General features: G+C 32.2%; 2 protein-coding genes and 1 long non-coding RNA gene across 3 annotated transcripts; all 3 read right to left on the reverse strand.

Moving 5' to 3' along the window:
• Nucleotides 1-1,449: 1,449 nt before the first annotated feature.
• Nucleotides 1,450-18,119, reverse strand: LOC132749076 (protein YIF1B-A-like). Its single transcript, XM_060738757.1, has 9 exons — nucleotides 17,962-18,119; nucleotides 17,396-17,521; nucleotides 13,363-13,520; nucleotides 12,797-12,901; nucleotides 9,936-10,014; nucleotides 8,811-8,868; nucleotides 7,880-8,035; nucleotides 2,619-2,712; nucleotides 1,450-2,058 (listed from the first exon to the last, which is right to left on the reverse strand). The coding sequence occupies exons 1-9, from the start codon at nucleotides 17,987-17,989 to the stop codon at nucleotides 1,903-1,905; spliced, it is 960 nt and encodes a 319-aa protein (XP_060594740.1). The 5' UTR covers nucleotides 17,990-18,119; the 3' UTR covers nucleotides 1,450-1,902.
• Nucleotides 18,120-19,417: 1,298 nt separating this feature from the next.
• Nucleotides 19,418-22,252, reverse strand: LOC132749074 (uncharacterized). Its single transcript, XM_060738755.1, has 4 exons — nucleotides 22,039-22,252; nucleotides 21,467-21,609; nucleotides 20,292-20,395; nucleotides 19,418-19,809 (listed from the first exon to the last, which is right to left on the reverse strand). The coding sequence occupies exons 1-3, from the start codon at nucleotides 22,163-22,165 to the stop codon at nucleotides 20,297-20,299; spliced, it is 369 nt and encodes a 122-aa protein (XP_060594738.1). The 5' UTR covers nucleotides 22,166-22,252; the 3' UTR covers nucleotides 19,418-19,809; nucleotides 20,292-20,296.
• A 1,945-nt stretch (nucleotides 22,253-24,197) lies between these two features.
• LOC132749075 (uncharacterized) lies at nucleotides 24,198-26,711 on the reverse strand. The gene is made up of 4 exons (XR_009628363.1): nucleotides 26,517-26,711; nucleotides 26,051-26,197; nucleotides 25,147-25,277; nucleotides 24,198-24,340 (listed from the first exon to the last, which is right to left on the reverse strand). It is a non-coding gene; the product is annotated as an uncharacterized LOC132749075 (long non-coding RNA).
• Nucleotides 26,712-27,168: the final 457 nt, after the last annotated feature.

Genomic DNA, 27,168 nt, shown 5'->3' on the forward strand with positions numbered 1-27,168 from the left:
ATCGAGTATAATATAACTAATGCAAGTTATATCTTCCATTTTTTGCAAAACTTTGCGGGAGTATCACAGCATATGTGTTACGGAAAATAGAGAGAGAGGTTTTTTACAGTAAATACTGACAATTTTATATCATTTGGTGCTTAATAATTATAACATACCCATGAATAATACATTCTCACTTTGGACAAGATTTACCTACATAAAATTTTCACAATTAGTCAAAGCTCACAACATCTGTCTATTCTTGAAATCAAACGCACATTTCAGTAGCAAACCTTCAACAGAGCTCCAGATAGCGTGCGTATAAGCGTAAAATACGCAAAGAAAATCTAAAATACGCATCACTTTCAAAATTCGTGCGTCACAGTTACGCACAAAAAAATGAAAATACGCTCGTATGTCAAAATTTATGCGTAAAAGAATAGAAGTGTAAACATTTGATATGTAGAAAGAATATTTTTTGAGCATAAAATAAAATATATTTCCATTTAATTGCATTGAAAACTAAAAATTCTGTTGTCAACAACGCATGTTAAAAACGAAAGTAGCAGGAAATACAGAAGGGAGGTAACTCCCGTTGATCTATCAACCTGTGAAATTTTTGATGAAATTTGTGCCAGATAATCATTGTAGGAGTTAACACAGTATTAACTTTGTTTAGGCATCTATTGACATACTCAATATAAACAAAAAATATATATTTTAATAAAATTTCTTTAACTTTAGTTGTTGGAACAAAATAACATGTTATTCACCTGCAGTCTTGTACTCAATATTTTCGTACCCAGTATACAGTTACGGCCAATTTTCTCTCAGACTAATAATTTTTTTTAAGGAAAGATGAAAAACTTGTTTATGTTTCTTTAATTCTAATTACAACTATAATTGTTCAAACTGGAGTACATGATAAGGTACATGCCAACAAAAATAAAGAAAGAAAAATATTGACTCCTAGAAAATAAAATAACTTGAGGGCTTCCACTAGTGGAAGTTTGGGAGTCTTTTACTCCTTCAATTGGCCTGTGACTTCCAAAAATCAATACTTTCCTTCTTTACCTATATAATTTGACTTCCAATATCAGAGATTTTGAAGTCTTTGACTTCCAAATTTTGAAAATGGAAGCCCTGATAATTTTGCTGTGTATCCTAAACTTGAGTTCCAGTATACTCTGGAAGTCTGACGTTACATGGCATGTTTTGTATTGTTTCACATTAAATCAGTATTTAATCTGTAAAGGTTTTTCTAAAAAAAGAAAATAACCAAACAAAAAAACAAACAAAAACAATAAGTTTAATTTGTTTATAAAAAATGCAAAATGCTTTATTGACAGATTTTACCCTTTAAGTTTTTCAGAATTTGCATTTTACCCCTCACTCTAAATTTTCAGGGGTAAAAACCCCTTGGCCAAAAAAATTATCTGGAGCTCTGTTCAATAATTCATTCTTCAATAATATTCAAAATATTATTATTTTCAAGCACTCTGTGAATATTTTGTTATGGCATGCTCATATTAACAGGTCACACTCTTCCCTTGAAATTGTAAACCAGTCTCCAAATGCAACAATCTTATTGGTCAAATTCAAATAGGAGATTTAAACAAACCAATCAGAATTCTTGGATTTTTGACTGCTCTCTATAACACATAAATAACAATTTTCATATGATCTTCATATAATATAAATAAATCGCCTTAACTTAGAAAATTATCAATTAAGATCCCACTCCTTTGAGATAGAAGTTAGTATCAAGGATATATTTATAATTTTTATTCAATATTTGTTTTAAATTCAAAATTTTCCTCTGCCTCCACAATGGTTTCAAGAGTACACACAAACACTTGTGTTTTTTTTTCTTCTTAACATGAGCACATTTCATTTCAGCTATGCATGAAGTTAATGTCACTATTTGGCAAACACAATATGTCTAGTAAGCCACCACATCAGTACTGGCTGAGCGAAAGATATAGACAGTATAAGATATAAACTCCTTTTGGTCCCTGATCCTGTGTAACCTTCAGTCTCTGACCTTGGCATTATTTGACTTTTTAATGTACGTACCTGGAAAATACAATGCATGAAATAATTGGTTATTGTACAAACAAATATTTACATAAGTTTTAAGTCACTACAATAATGTGAAGGTGATATTTTGATTTTCCAGTTTTATTGGTGTAGGTAGACCTAAGGTAGTGTCCAACATTATGCTATTTTAGGCACAACGAGGCACCTTAGTATGCTTGAAGGTAGTCTGTAAGTTTGCTGGATAGTTTCCATACTAGAAAGTTTCAGTTCAGATCAAACACACAGCAGAGTGGGGCAATTGATTCAAAGACAGCAACCTAAACCTTTCAGCCAAAGAAGCCTGTTTTATATAAACAAGGTCAATCTGTAAATTCCCCTTACAGTAATGATGGAATCCAGGAAATAGCTTAAGATTTACTACAGTTCAAACATGTTAGAAGTAAGCAGCCGTCACTTGATAAAGCCAGTCTATGACAGCAATAAGTCATCAGTATACATGTATCATACAAACAGTTGAGATTACAGCAAGTTTTTAGTACATTAAAACTGATAGTTTTTAAAAAAAATTCAAGCATAGAAAATGAGAATTCACTTACCAAAAAGAAAACAATAGCAATACTGAACCAAGCTAGAACCCCATAGTAGCCTGTTGACTGAAACAACATTCCTCCTAATAAACTGAAAATCATCCTAGAAAAAAAAGAGCATAAAAACCTTAATTTAAACATAACAGTTGACTGTAAAGGATCGACTAGTCAGTTAAGCCAGTTATCAGTGATAACACTGTTTATCAACTTTACTGGCAGTACACCTTTAAAGTGAAAGCAGCTAAACAACTTGTCAATACCAGGAGTATACAGGTACAGCAAAATCAGCTACAATGCCCTACTGTACGATTAAATCAGCCATATCCTAGCAGATACACCGTCCTTTTGTAAGCTGCCTAGATAACTTCAACATATACATTACTGACTTTGCTGACTTATATGATCACTTTAATAAAGATGCTCTGCCATTTTTAAACAAGAGGGCCATGATGGCCCTGAGTCGCTCACCAGAAACAACTGCCTTACAGTGTTGGAATGTCAATATATTCTAATATCAAATTTGAGCATAGAATATGTTTAAACAATAATTTGAAGAAATGCCATGACCTGGGACATTTAAACTTTAGCTTAAACAGGACTAATCAAATTAATATAAGCAAACTTGATAAAAGACTACCTAAGAATGCTACAAAGTTTGGTGATCATCTATCAATTATTTCAGTAGGAAATGATGTTCGAAGGTTTTTTTTACATAATAGCTTTAGTGGCCCCTAAAATGGGCTAATCAAATTAATAAAAGCAAACTTGATAAAAGTGTATCCAAGAATGCTACAGACAAAGTTTGGTGATCACCCATCAATTGGTTCTGAATAAGAAGATGTTTAAAGGTTTTTCTATTTTTAGCTTTAGCGGCCCCTAAAAGGTGCCAATCAAAAATGTGAGCAAACTTGATAATAGATTACCCAAAAATACTACAGACAAAGTTTGGTGATCGATCATCCATTAATTAGTTCTGTAGAAGAAGATGTTTAAACGTATTTCTATTTTTAATTTTATCGGCCCCTAAAAGGGGGTAATCAAATTAATATGAGCAAACTTGATAAAAGACTACCCAATAATGCTACAGACAAAGTTTGGTGATCATCCATCAATAAGCTCTGTAGGAGAAGACGTTTAAACGTATATCTATTTTTAATTTTAGTAGCCCATAAAAGGAGCCAATCAAAATAATATGAGCAAACTTGATAAAATATTACCCAACAATGCTACAGACAAAGTTTGGTGATCATCCATCCATTAGTTCTGTAGAAATAGACATTTTAATGTATTTCTTTTTTTAGCTGAAGCTGCCCCTTAAAGGGGCCAATCAAAATAATATTAGCAAACTTGATAAAAGATTACCCAAGAATGCTTCCGCCAAAGTTTGGTGATCATCCATCAATTAGTTCTGTAGGAGAATATGTTGAAAGGTTTTTCTATTTTTAGCCCTAGAGACCCCTAAAAGGGGCCAATCAAAATAATATTAGCAAACTTGATAAAAGACTACCCAAGAATGCTACAGACAAAGTTTGGTGATCATCCATCAATTAGTTCTCTAGAAATAGACATTTAACAGTATTTCTATTTTTAGCTTTAGCGGCCCCTAAAAGGGGCCAATCAAATTAATATGAGCAAACTTGATAAAACACTACCCGAGAATGCTACAGACAAAGTTTGGTGATCATCCATCAATTAGTTCTGTAGGAGAATATGTTTAAAGGTTTTTTATTTTTAGCCCTAGAGACCCCTAAAAGGGGCCAATCAAAATAATATTATCAAACTTGATAAAAGACTACCCAAGAATGCTACAGACAAAGTTTGGTGATCATCCATCAATTAGTTCTCTAGAAATAGACATTAACTCATTCAACCCTGTACACTGTCTACCACTTAAACCCTACTGATAACTGATAAGCCAACTCCTAGGTACCTTATTGATTTTATCTAAACTGTCTCCCTGAGGGATATTGCACTGTTTTATTGACAGGTCATAAATAATAGGGGGTGCATTATGTAATTTGCCAGCTTACAAACAAAACTTTACCATGAATTTCTAAGTTAAAAAGGGGAGAAAAATCAGCCTAAATGCAAGATAGAATTATGGATCTTTGTCAGTGACCTACAATTATGACCCTAAATGCATATGTGAAGTTTTAAATAAATATCTTTAATAGTTATTGAGATATGTAAAACTTGCATGTAAACATTAACCAAGAGACTAAGTAGAAAAGGGGATATGAATCAGCCTTAATGCAAGATAGAGTTATGGAACTTGGTCAGTGACATACAATTATGACCCTCCAATTATGACCCTAAGTGCATGTGTAAAGTTTCAAGTAACTATCTTTGAAGACCTTTAACCTTTAACCAAAATTTCTAAGTTTCAAAGGGGCAAATAATTCTGCAAATATTGCAGGGAGAGTTATGCAATTTTGCAAACTGATGTACATTGTTACTTTAAAATAGAAGTTAAATTTCAAATGAATATCTCAAGCAATAATTGAGATATCTAATTTACACAAAAACTTTACCCAAATTTTCTAAGTTAAAAAGGGGCATAATTCTGTCAATATTGTAGGCAGAGTTATCCAACTTGTCAATCTGATGTACCTTGTTACTATAAATAAGTATTGTAAGTTTCAATTGAATATCTCAAGCAATAATTGAGATATTTGACTTTACAAAAAAACTTTAACCAAAATTTCTAAGTTAAAAAGGGGCATAATTCTGTCAATATTGTAGGCAGAGTTATCCAACTTGTCAATCTGATGTACCTTGTTACTATAAATAAGTATTGTAAGTTTCAATTGAATATCTCAAGCAATAATTGAGATATTTGACTTTACAAAAAACTTTAACCAAAATTTCTAAGTTAAAAAGGGGCATAATTCTGTCAATATTGTAGGCAGAGTTATCCAACTTGTCAATCTGATGTACCTTGTTACAATAAATAAGTATTGTAAGTTTCAATTGAATATCTCAAGCAATAATTGAGATATTTGACTTTACAAAAAAACTTTAACCAAAATTTCTAAGTTAAAAAGGGGCATAATTCTGTCAATATTGTAGGCAGAGTTATCCAACTTGTCAATCTGATGTACCTTGTTACTATAAATAAGTATTGTAAGTTTCAATTGAATATCTCAAGCAATAATTGAGATATTTGACTTTACAAAAAACTTTAACCAAAATTTCTAAGTTAAAAAGGGGCATAATTCTGTCAATATTGTAGGCAGAGTTATCCAACTTGTCAATCTGATGTACCTTGTTACTATAAATAAGTATTGTAAGTTTCAATTGAATATCTCAAGTAATAATTGAGATATTTGACTTTACAAAAAACTTTAACCAAAATTTCTAAGTTAAAAAGGGGCATAATTCTGTCAATATTGTAGGCAGAGTTATCCAACTTGTCAATCTGATGTACCTTGTTACTATAAATAAGTATTGTAAGTTTCAATTGAATATCTCAAGTAATAATTGAGATATTTGACTTTACAAAAAACTTTAACCAACGCAGACGCCGACGCGGACGCTGACGCCGACGCCAGGGCGACTATAATAGCTCTCATATTCTTCGAATAGTCGAGCTAAAAATGTCATCAGCTACACTAGATATTTTTGTAAACAAAATCAAAATTACTGTCTACAAAGTAGCTCAATCAGAAACACAGAAAAGAACAGTTCAAAGAAATCAAAGTCATTTGAATCTGAATCAAGATCTGGATTTGGGCCTGTGAATGGTCTCTTAGGCAATTCTGACCGATCTTTGTCTTCCACTGAGAATATTTCACATTTTCGTCCGCACTTTCATTTTCACTTTGACTGTCACTCGATCTATCAGATTGATTCTATCTCACTTTCACTATCGAGACTAATGTCACAATCCGAATTTGGGCCATTTTGATAAAAGACTACCCAAGAATGCTACAGACAATGTTTGGTGATCTTCCATCAATTAGTTCTGTAGAAAATAGACGTTTAAAGGTTTTCTATTTTTAGCTATAGTGGCCTCTAAAAGGGGCCAATCACATTAATATGAGCAAACTTGATAAAAGACTACCCAAGAATGCTACAGACAAAGTTTGGTGATAATCCATCAATTAGTTCCCTAGAAATAGACATTAAACAGTATTTCTATTTTTAGCTTTAGTGGCCCCATAAAGGGGCCAATCAAATTAATATCAGCAAACTTAATAAAGTTTGGTGATCATCCATCAATTAGTTCTGTAGGAGAATATCTTTTAAAGTTTTTCTATTTTTAGCCCTAGAGACCCCTAAAAGGGGCCAATCAAAATAATATTAGCAAACTTGATAAAAGACTACCCAAGAATGCTACAGACAAAGTTTGGTGATCATCCATCCATTAGTTTTGTAGAATAGACGTTTAAAGGTTTTTCTATTTTTTATTTTAGCGGCCCCTTAAAGGGGCCAATCAAATTCATATGAGCAAACTTGATAAAAGACTACCCAAGAATGCTACAGACAAAGTTTGGTGATCATCCATCAATTAGTTCTGTAGAAGAAGATGTTTAAAGGTTTTTCTATTTTTAGCCCTACAGACCCATAAAAGGGGCCAATAAAATTAATATGAGCAAACTTGATAAAAGACTACCCAAAAATGCTACAGTCAAAGTTTGGTGATCATCCATCAATTAGTTTTGTAGAAGAAGAGGTTTAAAGGTTTTTCTATTTTTAGCTCTGCTGACCCCTAAAAGGGGCCAATTGGAATGACATGAGCAAATTCAAGTGTGACTGTCACAAGGATGCTATAGACCGAATTTGAAGTAAATCTGCTTAATAGTTTCAGAGAAGAAGACGATTGTTGACGCATGACGACGGAGCATCACCCTTTGATACTAATAGCTCACCCTGAGCCTTCGGCTCTGGTGAGCTAAAAAAACTTAAATCACATGGCCACAAAAGCAGAAAAACCTTCTTACTCTTAAATATTATCAACACGGTGTAACTTACAATCCTTGAAATTATCAATTAACTCTTCCAAATAAAAAGCTCATTAAGTCCCATTATTTAAGTGGTTAAGATAGCGATGTAAAAATATGGGTGAATTTTGCGAATAGACGAAAATCACTAAAATTTCTTCTAGCGTTAATTTCAACCAACCTATTATTAATTTTTACCCTTGCACAATTGGCTAGTATTTCCTCACGCGAAATGTCTTGAATTCTAAATTGGCAAACTTTTAAACACATGGAAATATCCACTTTTACAGTATGAAGTACACCAAAGTTAAAGTTGTTACAACTTACCCAACAAATTTGTACCCAGTGTATGCCAGAATATCCATGTATTTGAGTTCCGTTGATAGATTCATTATGTATAAACTCAGCATAACAGCTACAAGTTCAATTATAATCCAAACTAAAGCTGTACTGGCCTGTAAACCTAGTTGTTCCGGTGTAAACCTACAAATAAAAAACATCAATAAATAGTCCTGTGCATATACAGTCGACTCCACTTATAACGAACTCGCTTATAACGAATTATCGTTAATAGCGAACTAAATCTGACATCCCCTGCCGATTCCTTCTTAAATTTATATTAAATCACATCGCTTAATACGTACTCGCTTATAATATATATTTTTATGTCCCATTGAATTCATTATAACCAGAGTCGACTGTAGAATGAATTATTACATTATTGTGAGCGTTACTTTTCTTCTTCACTACCCATTATACAGCTGGAAAGTACAGAGATTCCTCTTACCCACCAGTATAGAGCTAGGCCATCCTTCAAAAACCTGCTTAAGACGAAATACGACGGAGCTCTTTACTGATGGTGATCAACTTTAAATTTTCACCTTAATTACCACAGAAAGGACAGCGCGGCAAGTCCATATAAGAAATTCAAAAGGTTAATGGCTGGGGTAATAAAAATGTAAAACTTTGAACACAAAATATGAGCCGCGTCACGACAAAACCAACATAGTGGGTTTGCGACCAGCATGGATCCAGACCAGCCTGTGCTTCCGCGCAGTCTGATCAGGATCCATGCTGTTCGCTATCAGTTTCTCTACTTGTTATAGGGTTTGTAAGCGAACAGCATTGATCCTGATCAGACTGCGCGGATGCGCAGGCTGGTCTGGATCCATGCTGGTCGCAAACGCATTATGTTGGTTTTGTCATGACGCAGCTCATATCTTGTATTGGATTGATTCAGTGTAGATAAGTAACTCACCTTTCTTGTGTTCCTAATACTATTCCAGAGACTAAAACATATGTAACAAACGCCATAACTGAAATAAGAAATTAAAGCAATCATAAAAAATTTACATAAAATAAGTTAAGAATTGATAGATCCCTACTCTGACCTTTTATTTGAATAACAATAGATTTAACCACAAACATTGACATGTGCTCTTTTGTTAATAAATATGTTGTGGTGAAATTCTTATTGTATCCACTAATCTGATAATTGGGCAGGTAAGGGATGTATGCATTACACAGCCATACATGTACATATCACCTCTCAATTCCTAATATACATATCATTTTCTACCATTTGTCAAAATCAAAACCAAATGAAATATTTATATATAATAAGTATGTCATACTAGGTTAGGTATATTATTTTTTAATCATCACTCACAATTTTTGGTAAAATTGCATTAAATTTATTGAAACAAGCGTTACACATCCTTTAAAGTATTGCACTGTTTGGGCATAAAAGCAGCAATCTAATCAATATCTTGAAAAGAAATTTTTACTGTAACTTCAAAATAAGACCTTGAAATACAAATCCTTTTTATAAGTGTGCCATGGAAAAGTTGAGATCCATGACTGTACTATGTACTAAATACTGATTATAACGGTTAAAAAATTATTTAACACATAAGGTTGTGAAAAATTAAGTTCCAGAAATGACCGACTTTCCATGATATTGGCCAATGATAGAAATTTTTTAGCGGAAAAGCATTGCAATGAGGCTACCTTAAGACGCAACTTTTTCTTTATAAAAGCTTAAGAACTTTTAAGAGGTGGGACCATAATTATGTTCTCATATAACATACTTTTGACCTAATCCTTTTGTACATATACATGTATGTACACTAGGTGATTATGTTTGTAAAATTGTGAAGCACATTACCGTTACTATGTGTTTATTTCTACAATAAAATATTATTTAACTTGAAGAACTTTAACACATTCAATGCTAAAGATGATAATAACAGGCCCAACCACATATACCAACAAACATTGGATGTTGCCAAAATCAAAGCAGGATAAATCTATTAAACAAATTTAGCATGGTGCAGGTATTATAACTCATTATATGGCTTAATATATCACAGTTATAATTTACCTGGGATATATAAATCTGGTGCATTCTCATCAAATCTTGGTGCCACTGGTTGATCCTGGTCAAACTTTATAGACCAATTCTGAAAATAAGAATATATAAATGTAGTATTACATATTTTAACCTGACCCGCATTTGTTCCTGTTGAAAATAAAAGAACTAAAAGTGTGTGTAAATATGCATTAAAATTACTGTTGAGGATCTATATTTAGGCATGTGACATATCTACTAAAAATGTGATGCGGTGAAAATACATTGTAAGTACGGAAACAAATCAGGCACAATTTAGCTTGATATCAGGTACGGCAGCAATTATTTCTTTATTTTATTGCCTTAGAATTGAAATAATATATCTCAAGCACTGATTTTATTGCTTGATAATATTACTGTTTCTCGTTAGGATGCACAACACTATATCGCTCTGGCTACGCCCTCATGATATAATTCCTCGCACCCAAACTCCAAACAATGATTTTATTTAGTGATAAAATCACTGTCGGGGATACATAAATTGTTTCTTAATTTTCATAATAAATATTTTTGTAGTAATTTATTATTTCTGATGAAAATATGGTCTTTTTAAATGAAAAAAAAAACAACAATAACAACAAAAAGCACTGTGATCATTATCTTGAAACAAGAAAGTAAATGAGTACTTTAGATTCACTAAATTTTGTGGGCATGTTATTTCAAGGTTTTGAGTCAAAAAGGATATTTTTCATGGGTTTTTAAATTTAAGGATTGTCTGGGGTTTTTTTTGTAAAAAAAAGTTATATACAAATAATGTAATACAAAATAATAATCATACAGCAAACAAAATAAAATTCTGTCGGACCTATCCACTAAAAATAAGGGCCTTACAAATAATAATGAGTTTTAGGTATTATGTTTTACATCAACTCAGCGTGAATGTTGCAATCTACATGTAGTTGTTAAATTATGTAACAAAAACACAGTAAGGAAAGTGCATAAAGCTACAATATAACCCCTTAAAGAAATAATGGACAGCTCGAAATCAAAAGATGAAAAATTCCAAATCTCAACATTTTTACCAGGGATAGGATAGTAATACTTATTTTTCTTTGTTCAACTCATTTTATCCACAATTTCTAGAGCTTTACAAGATAATCTTTATAGACAACTTGTATACTAAATACATGTGACAGAATGGTGTATATCTGTTATTGTGACAGCTGGGCAATAATTAAGATTATAAAAATCAATTACTGTGAATTCACTTAATTTTGCGGGAAACAAAGCACATTTTTGTGGGTCTTTAATTTCATGGATTGTCTATTATTGCAAAAAAGTATTTATTTACAGTAGACTAAATATAATTATTTGGATCATATATTTGTGAACAGCTCTATCTATAAAAACTACGAAAAAAGTGCCCCACGAATAATAATGATTTTGCAGTATAGTTTATGGCTCTGACAATCATTTCATCTCCAAGTTGAGATAACCTCAAATATTTTTCAGATATAAGTCTTATGAATTATATTATAAGGAATATTACAGTAAAATAATGAGTGATAACAAAAAAAAAAGCAAAAGCAAACAAATAAACAGATGAGAATTCACGCAGCTGTCGATTTAGACACAACATTTTGAAGACTATTAAAGCAGCATGCCTCCGGATTCATGCTAGTTTTTATGAAAATTTTGAAAATGTATTCAACATTAAAACATTCTATAGTAAACAAAGAAAGTAGTTAACACATTTGAAAATTAAAGCATTTTCTATCCAGGTAAATTATCAAAAAGATGTTAAAATATGTAAAAACTGCCCTCACTACATTAGTTAAACAATAGAAATGTGGCGATAAATACTGCAAAAACTCACACTGAGTAATCCCACATTACCATGTAAATTTGAATCTTGAATATTGAATCCTTCTGATTTTCTTAAAATCTCAGTTCATTTCTCTCAAATTTGGTTTTCTTGAAATATTTTGGCTCATCTAGTGGAATGCCACTTAAATGCACAGATTAATCTGACACATACAAAGTTTTTTTTTCTACAGCATTACAAAATTTGACAACATTTCTTATTAACCTTAATCTTATTTCCTATTTTGATGATGACAAAATCACATATACTATTATCAACTCTACACTAATATATCTAATATCATTGTTGAAATACTCTCAAGATATTATGTATCAAATATTATAATTTTTTTATTATCTCAAAAAGGTAATTGCAACCATATTACATGTAGCTGAGTTTCAACCATTAAAGACAGATTTCAAATGAAAAGGCCCAATCAAAACCCTACCTGTATTAATTATTTCCCTTTCAAATCCCTAGAAAAACACTTACTTACAAAAGAAATATTGTACAAACTGTTATTCATTTAACCTTAAGCCTTCTAAGAGAAAAATGTGCAGCCTGACCGGGACTCGAACCCGGGACCCTCGGAATACCGTACCGCGGATCTACCGACTGAGCTATCCGGCCGCTTACACATCTTCTCCCCTAAATAGTGAACAGTTCTGAACCGTGACATACTCCCCCGCTATATTGAAATTCGTCCTCGAATTTCTAATGGGTAAAGAGAACAATGTGAAATTGAACTCGGAGCTTATACCATCACGGTCACTTACTTACAAAAGAAATATTGTACAAACTGTTATTCATTTAACCTTAAGCCTTCTCGTATCAACTGATTCTGCCCCCATGTGACCAATGCAGACCATGATTAGCCTACACATGTATGGCGTCTGACTATGTTCTGTACTGTTCATTACGCAGTCAGTATTATATTTTGAAATTTTTCCTTTAAAAATGATAAATGTTTTTTTTGGCCTGATTGGAAGATGGTTTTAGCACGTTACTAATAACAGAGAGTAATACTTACTGTATGAGAATAGGGAAAGAGAAGCATTAAAAGTTTCTTTCCAACATAAGACGTATCTACTGCAAAATAGTATTTTAATTTTGATGTCGACACATATTTTTCTAACTGAAATAAAAAGAAAAACACATTTTTACCATTAAGTAGGCATGATATTTTCAAAAGAAATCATTTTTTTTCTTTAATGGGTTTTACATTGCTCTGACACAGTAAAGGTCTAACAGATACATTCAAGCTTTACTGGTGGAGGGAGATGTCATGATCCATGCATTATTTCAGACACGGCCCCGACTCAGACACCCAAGTAGAACCACAGATGTTCCACAAGCTAGCTGGATAGCTTCCTCACATGAGAGGCAGGTGGTTTGACTTCAGCAACCTTAATTTGGGAATGACTTTCCAATTTTATGTCTAAAAATTAGTTTGATGGGACAGTTAACAAATAACACTTTTATATATAAGTTTACTTAAGTATTAAGAATTTCAGGATTTTAGCACATTTTCATATAAACTCTGTAAGATTATTTCATTCAAAGTATTTTTGTTTCAATAAAATCAAATTCACTCACATTTTTATTAACAATATCTTTGCCCTGGCCAGCTAAAGAAGTTCCGTATTGCATAGCCATATTTGCCATTGGATCGTTGAATATTTGTTGCCCAGGAAACTGGTTACCCCATGCTTGTTCTTGACCAGGTGGTCCACCACCACCAAACTGCTGGGCACCTGTTGATTATAAAACAATTATGCATTGTTCAAGTTGAATGCTAATCTGTTTTAGGTTAAAGGTAAACCCTTGACCTGCCTGAACCGGAAAAAATATTTGTATTCAAAAGAAAAGTCAAGTCTGACCAGGCTATATAACAAGAGCTGTCGGTAGGACAGCACGCTCGACTATTCTAAGTGCTTGATTGTAAAAGAGCCTTGATAATGTTAAATTTTTTAAGTTCACAAAAGGGCTAATTTTTTTTTTACAAATTCATGTTATTGGCCTTAGAGAGAGAGTCTAATTATACAGTATTGGCTTGACTATTCTAAGGGTAATATCACAAGGGTGTTTCAGAGATCTGCCGAGGACGCGATTTTGCGCCATTGGCGCCAAAAAAATGAGAATGGCGCAGGAAAATCGGCAGCAAAGGGCCATGGGCGCATCTAAAATCTGTGCCAGACTTATAAGAAAACAAAACTGTCTGCTGGGTTATTTAGTCATCCAGTCAAAACTGGTACCACCCATGCTCCTGTAATTACGCATATTCTTGAGTTTGTTCATTCCCCTATAGCTTTTGTCCATGTTATCTACTTACCGCATTTCTTCTCATAATCCCTTTCCCACACAGATACTCATTTCTACTACCGTAAATTTAATCCAATAAAACAAACAAACAAATTATACAACTACTGTACTTAATATTTAAAATGATTATCGGTAACTGAAAAAAAAGTGTTGCTATTTTAAGAAATGCTGTAAGTTTCAGTATAATCTGACAGGTGTTCAACTTGATCAACCCTAATGTCACTCAAGTTCACGCAAGTTTTGGCTGATGAAGTGTAAAAAAAGATGTATATTTCGTCATCAGAATATTTGACAGGGTGATTAACCAATCAGAGAAACATTGTGCATGACTTCTTTCATGATCAAAAGGTCTGTCGGCAAATGTCTTTGATGTATGCTGTCTACACAGAGGCATACAAGGGGCAATAAAATTCGTCAATATACAGTTGTAAGGGACATTTGGTGCAAAGTAGGAACAATTAAATGGATAATGCACAGTATAAAACATTACAAGTAAGAACCAGCAATTATGTGAATTAATTTGCATATCAAATTTTTGAGCAGCCATTTAAAAAATATTTTGCCTGCTATTAATATTAGTTAGATAGTTACCATGTAGGCATAATTTTTAATTATTGGTTAAGTACTGAATTATTAGTGAACCACTTGTCATAAAATATGATTTAAGTTTAATTACCAGGGAAATTCAATTATCTACAAACTTTTTAACAGTTATTTTTGTCAATGTTTACTTATTTTCCCAAGGCCCATACTTTGGTAAAAATGGCCCTTCATTTTCAGACCAAGTGGGCCCAGGGCCCAGTACTTTCAAATTCTTGGCAGATCTCTGGTGTTTTATTGAGTATAATAATACTAATTACCTATGAATACATAAATTTGACAGAAAAGGTACAAAGGCTTGTTATTAAGATGTTTTATGAAGTAAATCACTGCTTTATTATTATGAATGCATAAATTGTCCCAAAAAAGGCACAAACCCTTCAGTAGTTATTGAGATAACAGCTTACAAGCAAAACTTTACCATGAATTTCTAAGTTGAAAAAGGGGAGAAAAATCTACCTAAATGCAAGATAGAATTATAGATCTTTGTCAGTGACCTACAATTATGAACCTAAATGCATATGTGAAGTAGAATAGGGGATATGAATCAGCCTTAATGCAAGATAGAGTTATGGAACTTGGTCAGTGACATACAATTATGACCCTCCAATTATGACCCTAAGTGCATGTGTAAAGTTTCAAGTAAATATCTTTGAAGACCTTTAACCTTTAACCAAAATTTCTAAGTTTCAAAGGGGCAAATAATTCTGCAAATATTGCACGCAGAGTTATGCAATTTTGCAAACTGATGTACATTGTTACTATAAAAAAGTATTTTAAATTTCAATTGAATATCTAAAGCAATAATTGAGATATTTGACTTTACATAAAAACTTTAACCAAAATTTCTAAGTTCCAAAGGGGCATAATTCTGTCAATTTTGTAGGCAGAGTTATCCAACTTGTCAATCTGATGTACCTTGTTACTGTAAATAAGTATTGTAAGTTTCAATTGAATATCTCAAGCAATAATTGAGATATTTGACTTTACAAAAAACTTTAACCAAAATTTCTAAGTTAAAAAGGGGCATAATTCTGTCAATATTGTAGGCAGAGTTATCCAACTTGTCAATCTGATGTACCTTGTTACTATAAATAAGTATTGTAAGTTTCAATTGAATATCTCAAGTAATAATTGAGATATTTGACTTTACAAAAAACTTTAACCAACGCAGACGCCGACGCGGACGCTGACGCCGGGGCGACTACAATAGCTCTCATATTCTTCGAATAGTCGAGCTAAAAATGAGTTTACAGATAACTGTTTAGCCTTCAATGCATCTGTAAATTATGCATTGATGGTTTTCATTTGAAGACAAAACAGCTACATGTATCAGTATGAAATAGATATCATTTGTTTCTTAAACATTGATATATATTATAGCCTGAATTTGTACACAATTCTCCAACTGAAAAAAATACCCAGGGTTGTCATTAACATTTTTTGCAAAAGGTTTGTTTTGAACTTGAGGCGGTCATTTCTGTCTTTAAAAAGCATAACAAAGAGTGTTTTCTTAATTTTGAGGCGGCCCATAATGCGTTTGAGACAGGCATTTTGGCCTCCTGTCGCCTCTTAATGACAACCCTGAATACCATTAATAAAATAGTCAATGATTTGAATTCACAAAGTTGGTTTGCTTGAATTCGGGTTTTTCTTTTGTTATTCAAAAAGAAAAAAAAAAGACTAAATATTCTTAACTCTTAAATTAATCTTTCAAAGCCAAAAGTTCTAGCGAGACGTGAGTCACGTATGACTAGCCAGGACGCACTGTATTTGCTAGCTGTACAACACTTTTCAAAATTATATGAAAATCGAAAATGCATGTGTTATTTTTGTGTCTTTCAACAAGGATTTATAACAAGTACCTGCATTAAGCCATTTGTCCTAGTATGTTCACTTTAATAAAGATCCTCTGCCATTTTGTTAAAAAAAAAAAAAATTGATAATGAAGGTAATGCAAGCATTGTAATCTTGAAAAAAGCGTCAAAGTTGCATGACGCATTATACAAAGTACATGCAAAGTTATATTTATGATTAAATAATTCATAAAAAAATAGTGAAAAGCAAACACAATTCTATGATTTTTAAATACAGTAGATGAGTATCGAACATAAAAGCACAATCAATTAGCCATAATTGAAGCCTATAAAGGGAATAGGATTTTATTCATGCATTTCATGGAACATGTAAACTTTCCCTAATGATGGACAATCTTCTAATTTCAGTAATTGTCGCAATTATCAGAGCCCAACAACAATTATTTTCAGTGTTTTTTTTTTTCATTTTAAAAGGTGCTGAAAATTACACTTAATAAAACAAAAAAGGACTATTATCACAATTTTGTAAACTATTTCAATTGATGTTTTTCAACTGCAACCAAAATGCTCTTTTTCTCTCGACATCTGGAGATGACACAGATCGATAATCGTACTTTCTTTACTGTAGCCAACATGGCCATTAATGTCTAAACGGTAAACATACAAAGACAAATGCTGTTTCTTGGTTAAAATCCTTGCTTAAAGTTAAAGCAATAACAAAGCATTTTTGACTTTCATATAATTTTGAAAAGTGCCATACAGCTAGCCAATACAGTGTGACCTGGCAAGTCGTATGTGACTCACGTACGGCTAGAACTTTTGGCTAGCCGTAAGGGCCCGTACGACTAGCCACTTCCTTATTCTAAATTGTACTACTTGGTAATTTTTACCTGGGTCATAAAAATTAGGCTGTGGCTGTCCAAAGCTTTGCTGTGGAGGGCCGTGCTGGACACTTGTGTCATCAAAGACGGTTGGTTTCTGTGCCCTGCTTTTACCTCCTTTTCTTTTACCAGAGGCTGAAAAAATAAAATAAATTTTGAGTAACCATAAATTTACATTCCAATTGATCAGACTCATTACTATGCGGCGTATGCCAGACAATGCCTGACTCTTATTTTCAAATCAAGAATGGAAATGACAGTAAGTGGAAACCAAATATCACTTGTATTATTCTCAATGTTGCAAACTTGAAATTAAACAAATCTTATCTTAAAATAGTTTAAATTAGGTACTATAATTGATATAATAATGCCTGGGCTGCTAAAGTTCAATATATTTATTTCATTTGTGCTACTTTTACTATGAAAAAGTTTACTTCATAAGCTTAAAACACTGAATAAATTGTAAAATATCCGAAAACTCTTGTATAAAAATAATATCCGAAAATATGGTCACTTAGTTCTGATTCCCTTTCATCTCAAATACAAAATATTGTATGAAAATAATCAAGAATTACATTGTCGAAAGTTAGATGGGGCGTCCATAATTTAACTCAACGAAATTTGACAGATTTATGTCCAGGATAGGCTCGGAATCAAAATTTCGGCAAAAAAATCTTGCTCTGTTGGCACAAAATAATCTAAACTTCCGGTCTGACTAAATAACTCGAAACGTTCTCTTAACGCGAAATGGAAATTCCTAAACGGAATATTAGGCACTGTTGTTGAAATAATAATGCGTCTTCAAACAATAGGTTACAGTAAATATGTAAAAAATGCTATTTAAAGGTTGAATTTTGTAGATAAATAATTTTTTAAGTGTTGAGTGATAAACTTCCATCTGGGACATAGACAAAATGCCACTTTACTTTAAATTTCTTACATTTTGCTTTGTACTATTAATGTTGTAAGTATCACAGTCAGTCTTCTAGGTACATGTATTAAATATTCTCCCTACCTGAAGATATGGTTGATCCAAACTATAAAGATAAAATTAATGAAATAAAATATATTCTCACACAATTGTCAAAAAGAATTTTAACACTTTTGGGAAAAATAACTGTGATTAAAACATTAATTGGCGTTATCAAAAATAAATCATATACTGATACATGTATATCATTTAATTCCTAATCCACCAGATATAACTATTAAAGAATAACAATATATATACTTAGTGATTATATCAATTGTTGAAGTCGTAGCTACTACGTGATAGAAATATGAATAACACATATATAACTGTCTTTCATATGGCCATCATTTGTTGATATTTAAAATGTATATAATCTTTGTTTAATTTATAATTATAATTTATTCTATAAAGGTCCTTTATCTGTAAATGCCTTGTCGTCTGTACAAGTATACTTTGACGATGTATTTAGTAAGCGTTCTAGATTTGTTATTTATCAAATAAAATAATTTTTTTCTGAATCATTCTTTGTGTTAAAATCATTTGTATTATACAGTTCACCAAAATATTCAGAATATATATATATGTGTGTATAAAATGAACTCTTTGCTACAAAATGTTATTCGTTTTCGATATACTGATCTGTACAAAATCTACAATCTATCTTCAACAGTTTACCAATGTAACGTCCGTTTATATTTCTTATAGTATATAACAGGTCAATCAATTTAATTTTTTTTTCATGTCATACATTCATTGTAACTTGCATCCAAATACGTAATAGAGAGACTTAGCATGTACCCAATGAATGAACGAACGAGGAAGGAAGGAAGGAACAAATGAACGAACGAATAAAACAAATAATGTACTTGTATTGAATACATTAATTGTGCCAATAAAACATCGAATCAGTTCTCGGCCGGAAGCATATTCTTTTTGACACTCTTTAAGGTATTTCATCCATGGTTATTTGTATATTTCGTATATTTTCGGCAAGCTTCGATACTTTCCTCTCTAATTTCTATTAGAACTGAATCAACATTTGAATCAAGTGATCACGTATTCTTCTTTGATTCAGTCACACTTAATCAACTTTTGAAGATTTACATGTAATACTGTCTAAGTCAAAACAAGTTTAGGGGTATGAGAAGAAATGCACCTATCATTGTCTCTCAAGAACAAGCTCAATGAACCTAAATCTGTGAAATTTCATGTACAAAGTATTTACTTTTGTTTTCCATTCTCCCGTGTGACCATCTTGTCTTTTTCAGAATTTTTGTATTGTTAAAATACAAATTTAAAAGAAAATCAATGTCAAATGTAAAATTTTAATGAGGATCATTCATTCAAACAAACATACATGTATAATAAATAAAGTAAGTTAAAGACAAAATCATCTCATTGAGAAGTCCCTTTTGACAAATGTTGTAATTCACAAATATTCTCAGCATCCCTGAAATATACAATATATTTTTCATCACAAAATTTGCAGGACATGTACAATGTATATCAAATGGCCACTAACATATTTTATTTATTAGCTAAAACTTTATAACTTTAGGTAGATCTTTGATTCATACTAAACTTTCGATTAATTAATTTGTTGTTTGTTTCTAATCGATAAAGAACAGATTCAAGCAACTACAGTTCGACCAAAAGGTAGAATTTAAAAACAACAACAACCCAGCTTTGTTAATATGTATATAAACGCGTGTAAAGCTAGTAAGAAATATTTACAAACAGCAACATATACTTGTACATACGTCATCGTTCAATTCAAGAGATGATCTCATACATGTTATAATGAACAGTGGTTAATAAAACCTTTTATTTAAATACCACAACATGTTTAAAATATTTTCTCTCTTGAATCATTAAGTTTCAAATTAGTTATTGAATACAAATATTACATCTCACTGCCATCCTATTTCATACCTTTTTTAGCTCTTAGCTCCAGCAGCCTTCTCCTTCCTTTCCCGCAAAATATCATTACGCAGAAGCTCAGCCATGATCTCCCTTTCTTCACGTGTGTAAATAACCTAGTATAAAAAGAAAATAAATCATATACATACACAACTGAGTTGTCAAAATGACTGAACTCATATTGCAAACAAATACATGTGTGGCGGCATGGTCTCGGACTAGTGATCTTATGATCGCTAGCTGCATGGGTTCAAACCCGTAAGGGGCAAGTCGTTGTTTCCTTGAGCTAGAAACTTTACACTCATTGCTCAGTACTGTTTGGTTCCAGGGACAGATTCGAAAGTGTGTCTATAAGCTTATCACTTTCTACACAATATGTATAAACCAAACACATGTGTAAATAATCAAGTTCATAAAAAAGTTGAATTGGACACAACAAAAATGATTGAGATTTTTGAAATTCAATTACAATTCCCCGTAATATTTAGGAAGGTAGCAGTTGCCTACTGATGAATGCAATACCTGTCTCTAAATTCCGGGATGGTACAGCCATACTCAACCATATATAATCTTTATAAAATTTTCATTCATACAAAACATATACAACATTCCAATTACAAATTGTAAAACATAAAATCATCAAATTGCCTGTGTGGTCATTCTGATAAGAATTATAAGTGACTTAAACATAATGAAAGGGGAGACAACTCCTCAAATATTCCAGTTACCTCTCTTTTCTATGCTTATTTACAATTTAATAACCTCGTCCAAAAGGAATTCCAATGCTAGTCATTCTTAAGTTTTAACATAATGTCCAAAAAAAAAGGTAGAAAAAAAAACGATATTTCTAGAACTGAATTTTCATTCTAGATAGATGACACAAAAGGAAAACACGATATCACAAAAATTCTAAATTAAAATATGTAAAAGAAGATGATGGTCTATGGCAATTGCAGATGGAGAAAATATGTTGCATTCGGTTGTCATGGAGTTTGGTTAGTATGGACCAATTAATGCGCTATTACTGTGGATTGCCTTTGGAAATGATGAAGTATTTAAGTCTAATACAACATATAGGATCTGTGAAGCTTAACAAAACAACATAATGTAGATAGATATAAAAATGATCGGAAAAAATGGCATCATTATAAAGTAAAGAAAAACGATGTTTATAACATCATTCATACTTCGTTATGATCTGCGGCTGCTGGGGTCATAGCTCCATTTAGTCGGTCTGCCAGGCGGGAAGGCATTCTGGTTGGATCTCCGTCTGTAAAGTCAACAGTGAAAGAAACGCCACCGTTTGCTAGTTTGGAGTCCTCGGCATTGGCTATGGAAAAGTAGAATTAATAGAAAATCTATTTATTTAATTATGTGTATACGCAATGATATATTTCTTTGCTGGCATTTCTACTTTTATTCAGATATTCATTTCTGTTACCATATATTTGAGATACAAACATAGAATATGGCCCAAACACAGTTCCTTCGCTTTAGCATAAATGTTATGTGTTTTCTTTCTAACTTGAATATTCATGCAAAAGAATTATAAGGCTTCGTACTTTATGATTAAATACAAGGTAAATTTTTTTAAATTATTAGTTGAAATTGTATATTCTATTCAGTTATCAGATAAAATAGATTTGTTGTGAGATTTAATTGAACATAACAGATTAACAATAACATTCCCTAGTAGCCGCTGTAAAGGTTGTAAAAGTTGGAAGTTCTACATCTATAGAGAACAAAAAAAATTGTTTACCCTCCTCCAAATCACGTATCATATCTTCTGGTTCTTTCCGTAAATTCCTCTTACACGGATTACCGTTCTCAGCAGACGGACATACGGAGTTCCTCTTTGGTGTTCTTTTTCCAAAACATGTACCCATTTTAGTAAAATATACAATTTTAAAATTAAATAATAAGCGCGCTCTCCAATGTTTGTCAGTGACAACTGTATTTATGATGTTATCTTCATGGAGACAACGTCAAATGTTACGTCAGTTCCGACGTCTGACATTACGTCATCAAACGTTTGCATTCACATTAATTAAGGAAATATCAAAATATTAGTTCGAAATATACCTGTAAACTGTTTTTTTTTTTCAAATTTCTATCTTCAATTTTCGATGTCAGTTGCATATCGCAAAGTTACTAATTAAGAAGTCTAGATTTTATATGATGAAAAGATTCTAGGTCATTTAATTAACATCTAATACCACTCGTAAAAATTCATTGGGCAATGTTGAGATTTCCACGGATCCATTCCTGTTTACTGAGTAATGTTCTTGAAGTGAATAATATTCATTAAGCAATGTTTATTAATGTTCACGGTGTGAGTATTACGAAATGTTCTTCTTGTGGGAAGTGTTTAGTTAGTAGTGTAAACCGTCAGGTACGTGTTCGTAGAATAATGTAACGACTATGATTGATGTTCATTTAGTAAGCTTCAAGGAAATAGAAATGTTCAGTAAGGTATGTACCGACTGTCCGTCAACATATAAGGTTTTTATATTGAGTAGCGATCAGTCATATTCACAGCGAGTAATATTATTCAAAGTGTTCAAAATTCAGGATCGAATAATGATCATTGAGTAATATTTTCGGGGACAAAAGTGTTAACAGAGTAAGTAATGTACCTTAAGAAATTCAAACGGCCTGAATAGTGGTGAGTAATATTTTCGGAGGCAAAGGTATGGACGGAGTGAGTGGTGCTCCTTTAGAAATTTACTAGGAGTGACTGGCACCCATTGAGTAATGTTCCTAAAATGAAAATCTGAAAACGCATTGAGAAGAAAGTGAGAAATATTCAGTTGGTAATGTTCATGAAGTGATATAGAGGATATTTGTTTAGTTCAGTGTAAGATCGGAATATATTTCACCGAGTGAGCACCAAAAGGTATATTTCACGAGTGGCGCAGCCACGAGTGAAATATGAACTTTTGGTGTTCACAAGGTGAAATATATTTCAATCTTACACTAAACTAAACAAATTTTCTTTTTATTATATGCAAAGAAACGTTTTTAAAAGACATTTAACCTAATACTGAATGAAAACCGCGCCAAATAATAATACAACGTGGCGTCATTTACGACGTCACGTCATTAAGTTGGTACCCAGTACTGTGCACGCTGGTATTTCACTGAAACAACGTAAGGGGCTTAAATTCAAAACAGTGAAATTATCAAAGTGGTAATTTCACTGTTTCAAACAGTGAAATTACCAGTTTTATATCACTGATATATTTCTATAAAGTTAAACCACCGAAAAGCATGTAATAAAAATACTTATTTATGTTCTTAAGTGCGTCTGATTTATGTAAGAAATTCAATTTTATCTTCTTAGGTTTTTTACCCCAGTGATGTTCCTTTAACGAAGATAGTAATACTTAATGGGTAAAATGCGTAAAGACTGTTCTGCTCAGCTGCTATTAATGTTTTCAAAAGAGAAGTGTTAAGGGAGTTAGAAGTGCTCAGTTAGTTATGTCCTTTTTCGTGAAGAGTGTTAAGTTAGTACTGTAAATTATGTTCATGGAGTGAGTGATGCTTAATAAGTTACGTTAGTGCATACTGAATGTATGCGATTTATTTTGATCGAGCGGCCACATACACGCATCACAAATGCTCCTTGTTGTTGATGATGGCAACATTCAGCCTCCCCATTTGATGGGAAATCTACAAAGTGTTTTGTTGCTGCTCCACTAACTTTTGTTGAAAAAAAAGTTTTTTTTCCTTCTGATCCGTTTAACAAAAAATATTAAATGTTGAAAGCTGCTTAAATAAACGACCATACATTTTTCAATATTTTTATACAAAGGCTCAATTTGACTTTTGTTTTCACATATCTGGGATACTTATCTTTTTTCCTTCAATTTGTTTTTGTTTAAATAATTTTAGAAAAGAAATTCAAAAGAAACTCAATTTCAATTTCAAGTTTTATTGTAGACTATTCATTCAAACATATATGTAATAATAATAAGTTAAAGACAAAATCATCTTCTTCAGAAGTTTCTTTGGCAAGTGTTGTAAAGATGAAACTCCATTCACAAATATTCGAAGAATTCCTGAAATATACATATTTTTTTTATTTCTATAACAAAACTTTCAAGAAATCATTAAGACAAGTTTTATATTTTAGAATTTTGACAAATTTTCTTAAAGTACATCATTTCGATAGATGTTTGCACACTGCCAAAGATATTTAATTACTATCGAAAAATTCATATGACTTTCATGCAGTTGCTAATAATGATGTAAGCGGTTTGATTGTTGGTTTTAATCAATATAGAGGAAGTATAAACAACTAACAGGTCACACACATTACCAAAAGGCGGTAGATATATGCCGTCTGTTTCACAATAAATGTATTTTTTCTCTCAAAATTTAAATATACAAATGAATGAGTTTTTAATAATGCAATGTTTCATTAAAGCTGCATGCATCCAGATGAGCCTAAATACTTCAAGAAAGACAAAATTGAGAATAAGAAAAGTAAAAATATTCAAGAAATAATCTGCATGGTATTTGTGATTATATTATGGCCGATTTTGCAGTTTTTATCATATTTCTACTGCGTGACTAACACAGTAAGGACTATCTTTGCACATTTTGACCACTTTTTGTTAATAAAATCTAGAGGCATGCTGCTTTAAACGCGAAACAAAGAAATTAACAGGTATGCATAATATTTGAATAAAACATAATACATGTGATAAAGGCACAAATATATTAATGAAAAATGATTGTCCAAAACGCCTATTTCTTACACATCGGAATAAAATTTGCAATATTATCTTAGGGTTTAATTCGTTTGCCCCATATCGGCCTGTTAAACACAATTTGTTCAGTTAAACGGTACTGCTGTTCATACCTTTTTAGTACTTTGCCACCCTTTTAGTACTTTGCCACGGAGTGACCAGCTGCCTTCTCCTTCCTCTCTCGTAATATATCATTGCGCAAAAGCTCGGCCATTATCTCCCTTTCTTCAGGTGTGTAAGTTACCTAGTTTACAAAGAAATTATATAAAATATATATAATATTCTACATATAATGAAATAAATCGCTAAGAACAGTGCAAATCAATAATTATAATGTTAATGAATTCGCCAGAATCATTCCTGATATTGCATATGTAAACTACTAATTTGTTTTTATTCATACGTGCTATTTAATTGTACGGTTGGTACCAACACAGTTTTCATATGACTCCGGAATAGGAAACATGAATTTGGCTAACCTCGTGTGTTAACAAGCAACACCAGGGATCAAAATCATCTAACCTGCTAGAGCTAAGAGATGCATAGACTCCATATTTATCATACAAGCCAGCATTGTACAGAAATATAATTTATGTTTATACTAAAACCTACAGACTTGTTAACGAGTGACTTGTACTTTTACTAAAGTGGTTTATATACGTATTGCCAGACAGTTTAGCTATATACGTATTGCCAGACATTTTAGCTTAGGTCTGAGCACTTTCTCATTAACATTCATGAGAAAAGCAGTGACATAGTATAACACTCTTCGTCCAGGGATTTATTGTGGGTTAGATCGTTACTAAAGAAACGACAAGAATGCAGTCGTACTCGTTTATTCCAGGAAGCTGGTTCGAAAATGATAAGGTACTTGTCTTACAACCATGATTAAATATGATTTAAACTAACAACCGTGAAAATTTTGTCCTTATGCAAAATTATTAGATATATGGATAAAAACATTCAGATGAAATGACAAGAAATAAAGCAAAGAAAAAATAATGATCACAATCATACTTCGTTATGGTCCTCGGCTGCTGGGGTCATAGCTCCGTTTAGACGGTCTGCCAGTCGGGAAGGCATTCTTGTCGGATCCCCGTCTGTAAAGTCAACAGTGAAGGAAACGCCAGCATTTCCAATCTTACTTAGAGTCTTCGGCATTTGCTGTGAAAAATATCATTAATATTTATTGCATATTTGCAGTCATATAATTCATTGCCGCATTCTTTTCTTAACTAGCGGATGATATTATTATTTATTTTTTCATTCATATTTCAAGTTTTTCTACGCATTATTTGGTTGGTATTTGTAAAAGGAATCAAATAACGTAAAAATTTAAATGATGCTTTTTTATTTAATCTCTTTACAAATATAGTCTGTTTTAAGTTCTTATTCCAAATAAAAGTTTCACTCAAGTTTTTTATGAACCATTTAAAAGATTGTCAAGTTTTAAAGTTTTGAAAGAATCTGTAATAATTTTTACCCTCCTCCAAGTCACGTATCATATCTTCTGGTTCTTTCCGTAAATTCCTCTTACACGGATTACCGTTCTCAGCAGACGGACATACAGCGTTTCTCTTTGGTGTTCTCTTTCCAAAACATGTACCCATTCTTGTAAAATATGCAATTTTAAGCTTAAATAATAAGCGCGTTCTCCAATGTTTTTATGTCAGCAACAACCGTAATTATGATTTTATCTTCATGGAGACGACGTCAAATGTTACGTCAGTACCGACGTCTGATGTTACGTCATCAAACGTTTACTTTCAGATCTTCCAGAGATTTTTATATATAACCAAGCCATAATTACAAACTATGTATAGTTTTAACCAGTATTCCGATGTCATTGTAAATATGACAGTGCTAAGTCCATGTAAATCAACTCGGAGGAAAAGCTTTTTAATTAAAGAGCGTCGGGCTGAAGATAGGGCCTCTCCGCCACAATGCACACTGGTACCAAGACACCTTTATAGGTAGCAGCCAACTAAAGCAACTCAAACTCGTAAATATTTACATTCCATAAAGGGATTGATATTACTGGAAACCACCCTCAAATAACCTCAGTTGTGTTTTAAAGTTAATATTGTATAAAACGTGTCATCAACTGCCACTCGTCAAATTTACTGGGTAATGTC

This window comes from Ruditapes philippinarum, unplaced genomic scaffold (genome assembly GCF_026571515.1).
Source record: "Ruditapes philippinarum isolate M1 unplaced genomic scaffold, ASM2657151v2 ctg9948_1_1_1_1, whole genome shotgun sequence".
NCBI classification, from domain to species: Eukaryota; Metazoa; Mollusca; class Bivalvia; order Venerida; family Veneridae; genus Ruditapes; species Ruditapes philippinarum.

Bases quoted from the DNA above. Each gene is read 5' to 3' on its own strand.
- LOC132749076 (XM_060738757.1), bottom strand. From the start codon at position 17,989: ATGGACGCCCCATCTAACTTTCGACAAT. The intron at 17,522-17,961 runs GTAATTCTTGAT...TTATTTTTTCAG, and splicing joins CCCATCTAACTTTCGACAAT to CCTCTGGTAAAAGAAAAGGA. The intron at 10,015-12,796 runs GTAAGTATTACT...TCTTATTTTCAG, and splicing joins TCTTTCCCTATTCTCATACA to AATTGGTCTATAAAGTTTGA.
- LOC132749074 (XM_060738755.1), bottom strand. From the start codon at position 22,165: ATGGGTACATGTTTTGGAAAAAGAACACCAAAGAGGAACTCCGTATGT. The intron at 21,610-22,038 runs GTAAACAATTTT...ACTTTTCCATAG, and splicing joins GATACGTGATTTGGAGGAGG to CCAATGCCGAGGACTCCAAA. The intron at 20,396-21,466 runs GTATGAATGATG...TTTTTATACTAG, and splicing joins CAGCCGCAGATCATAACGAA to GTTATTTACACACGTGAAGA.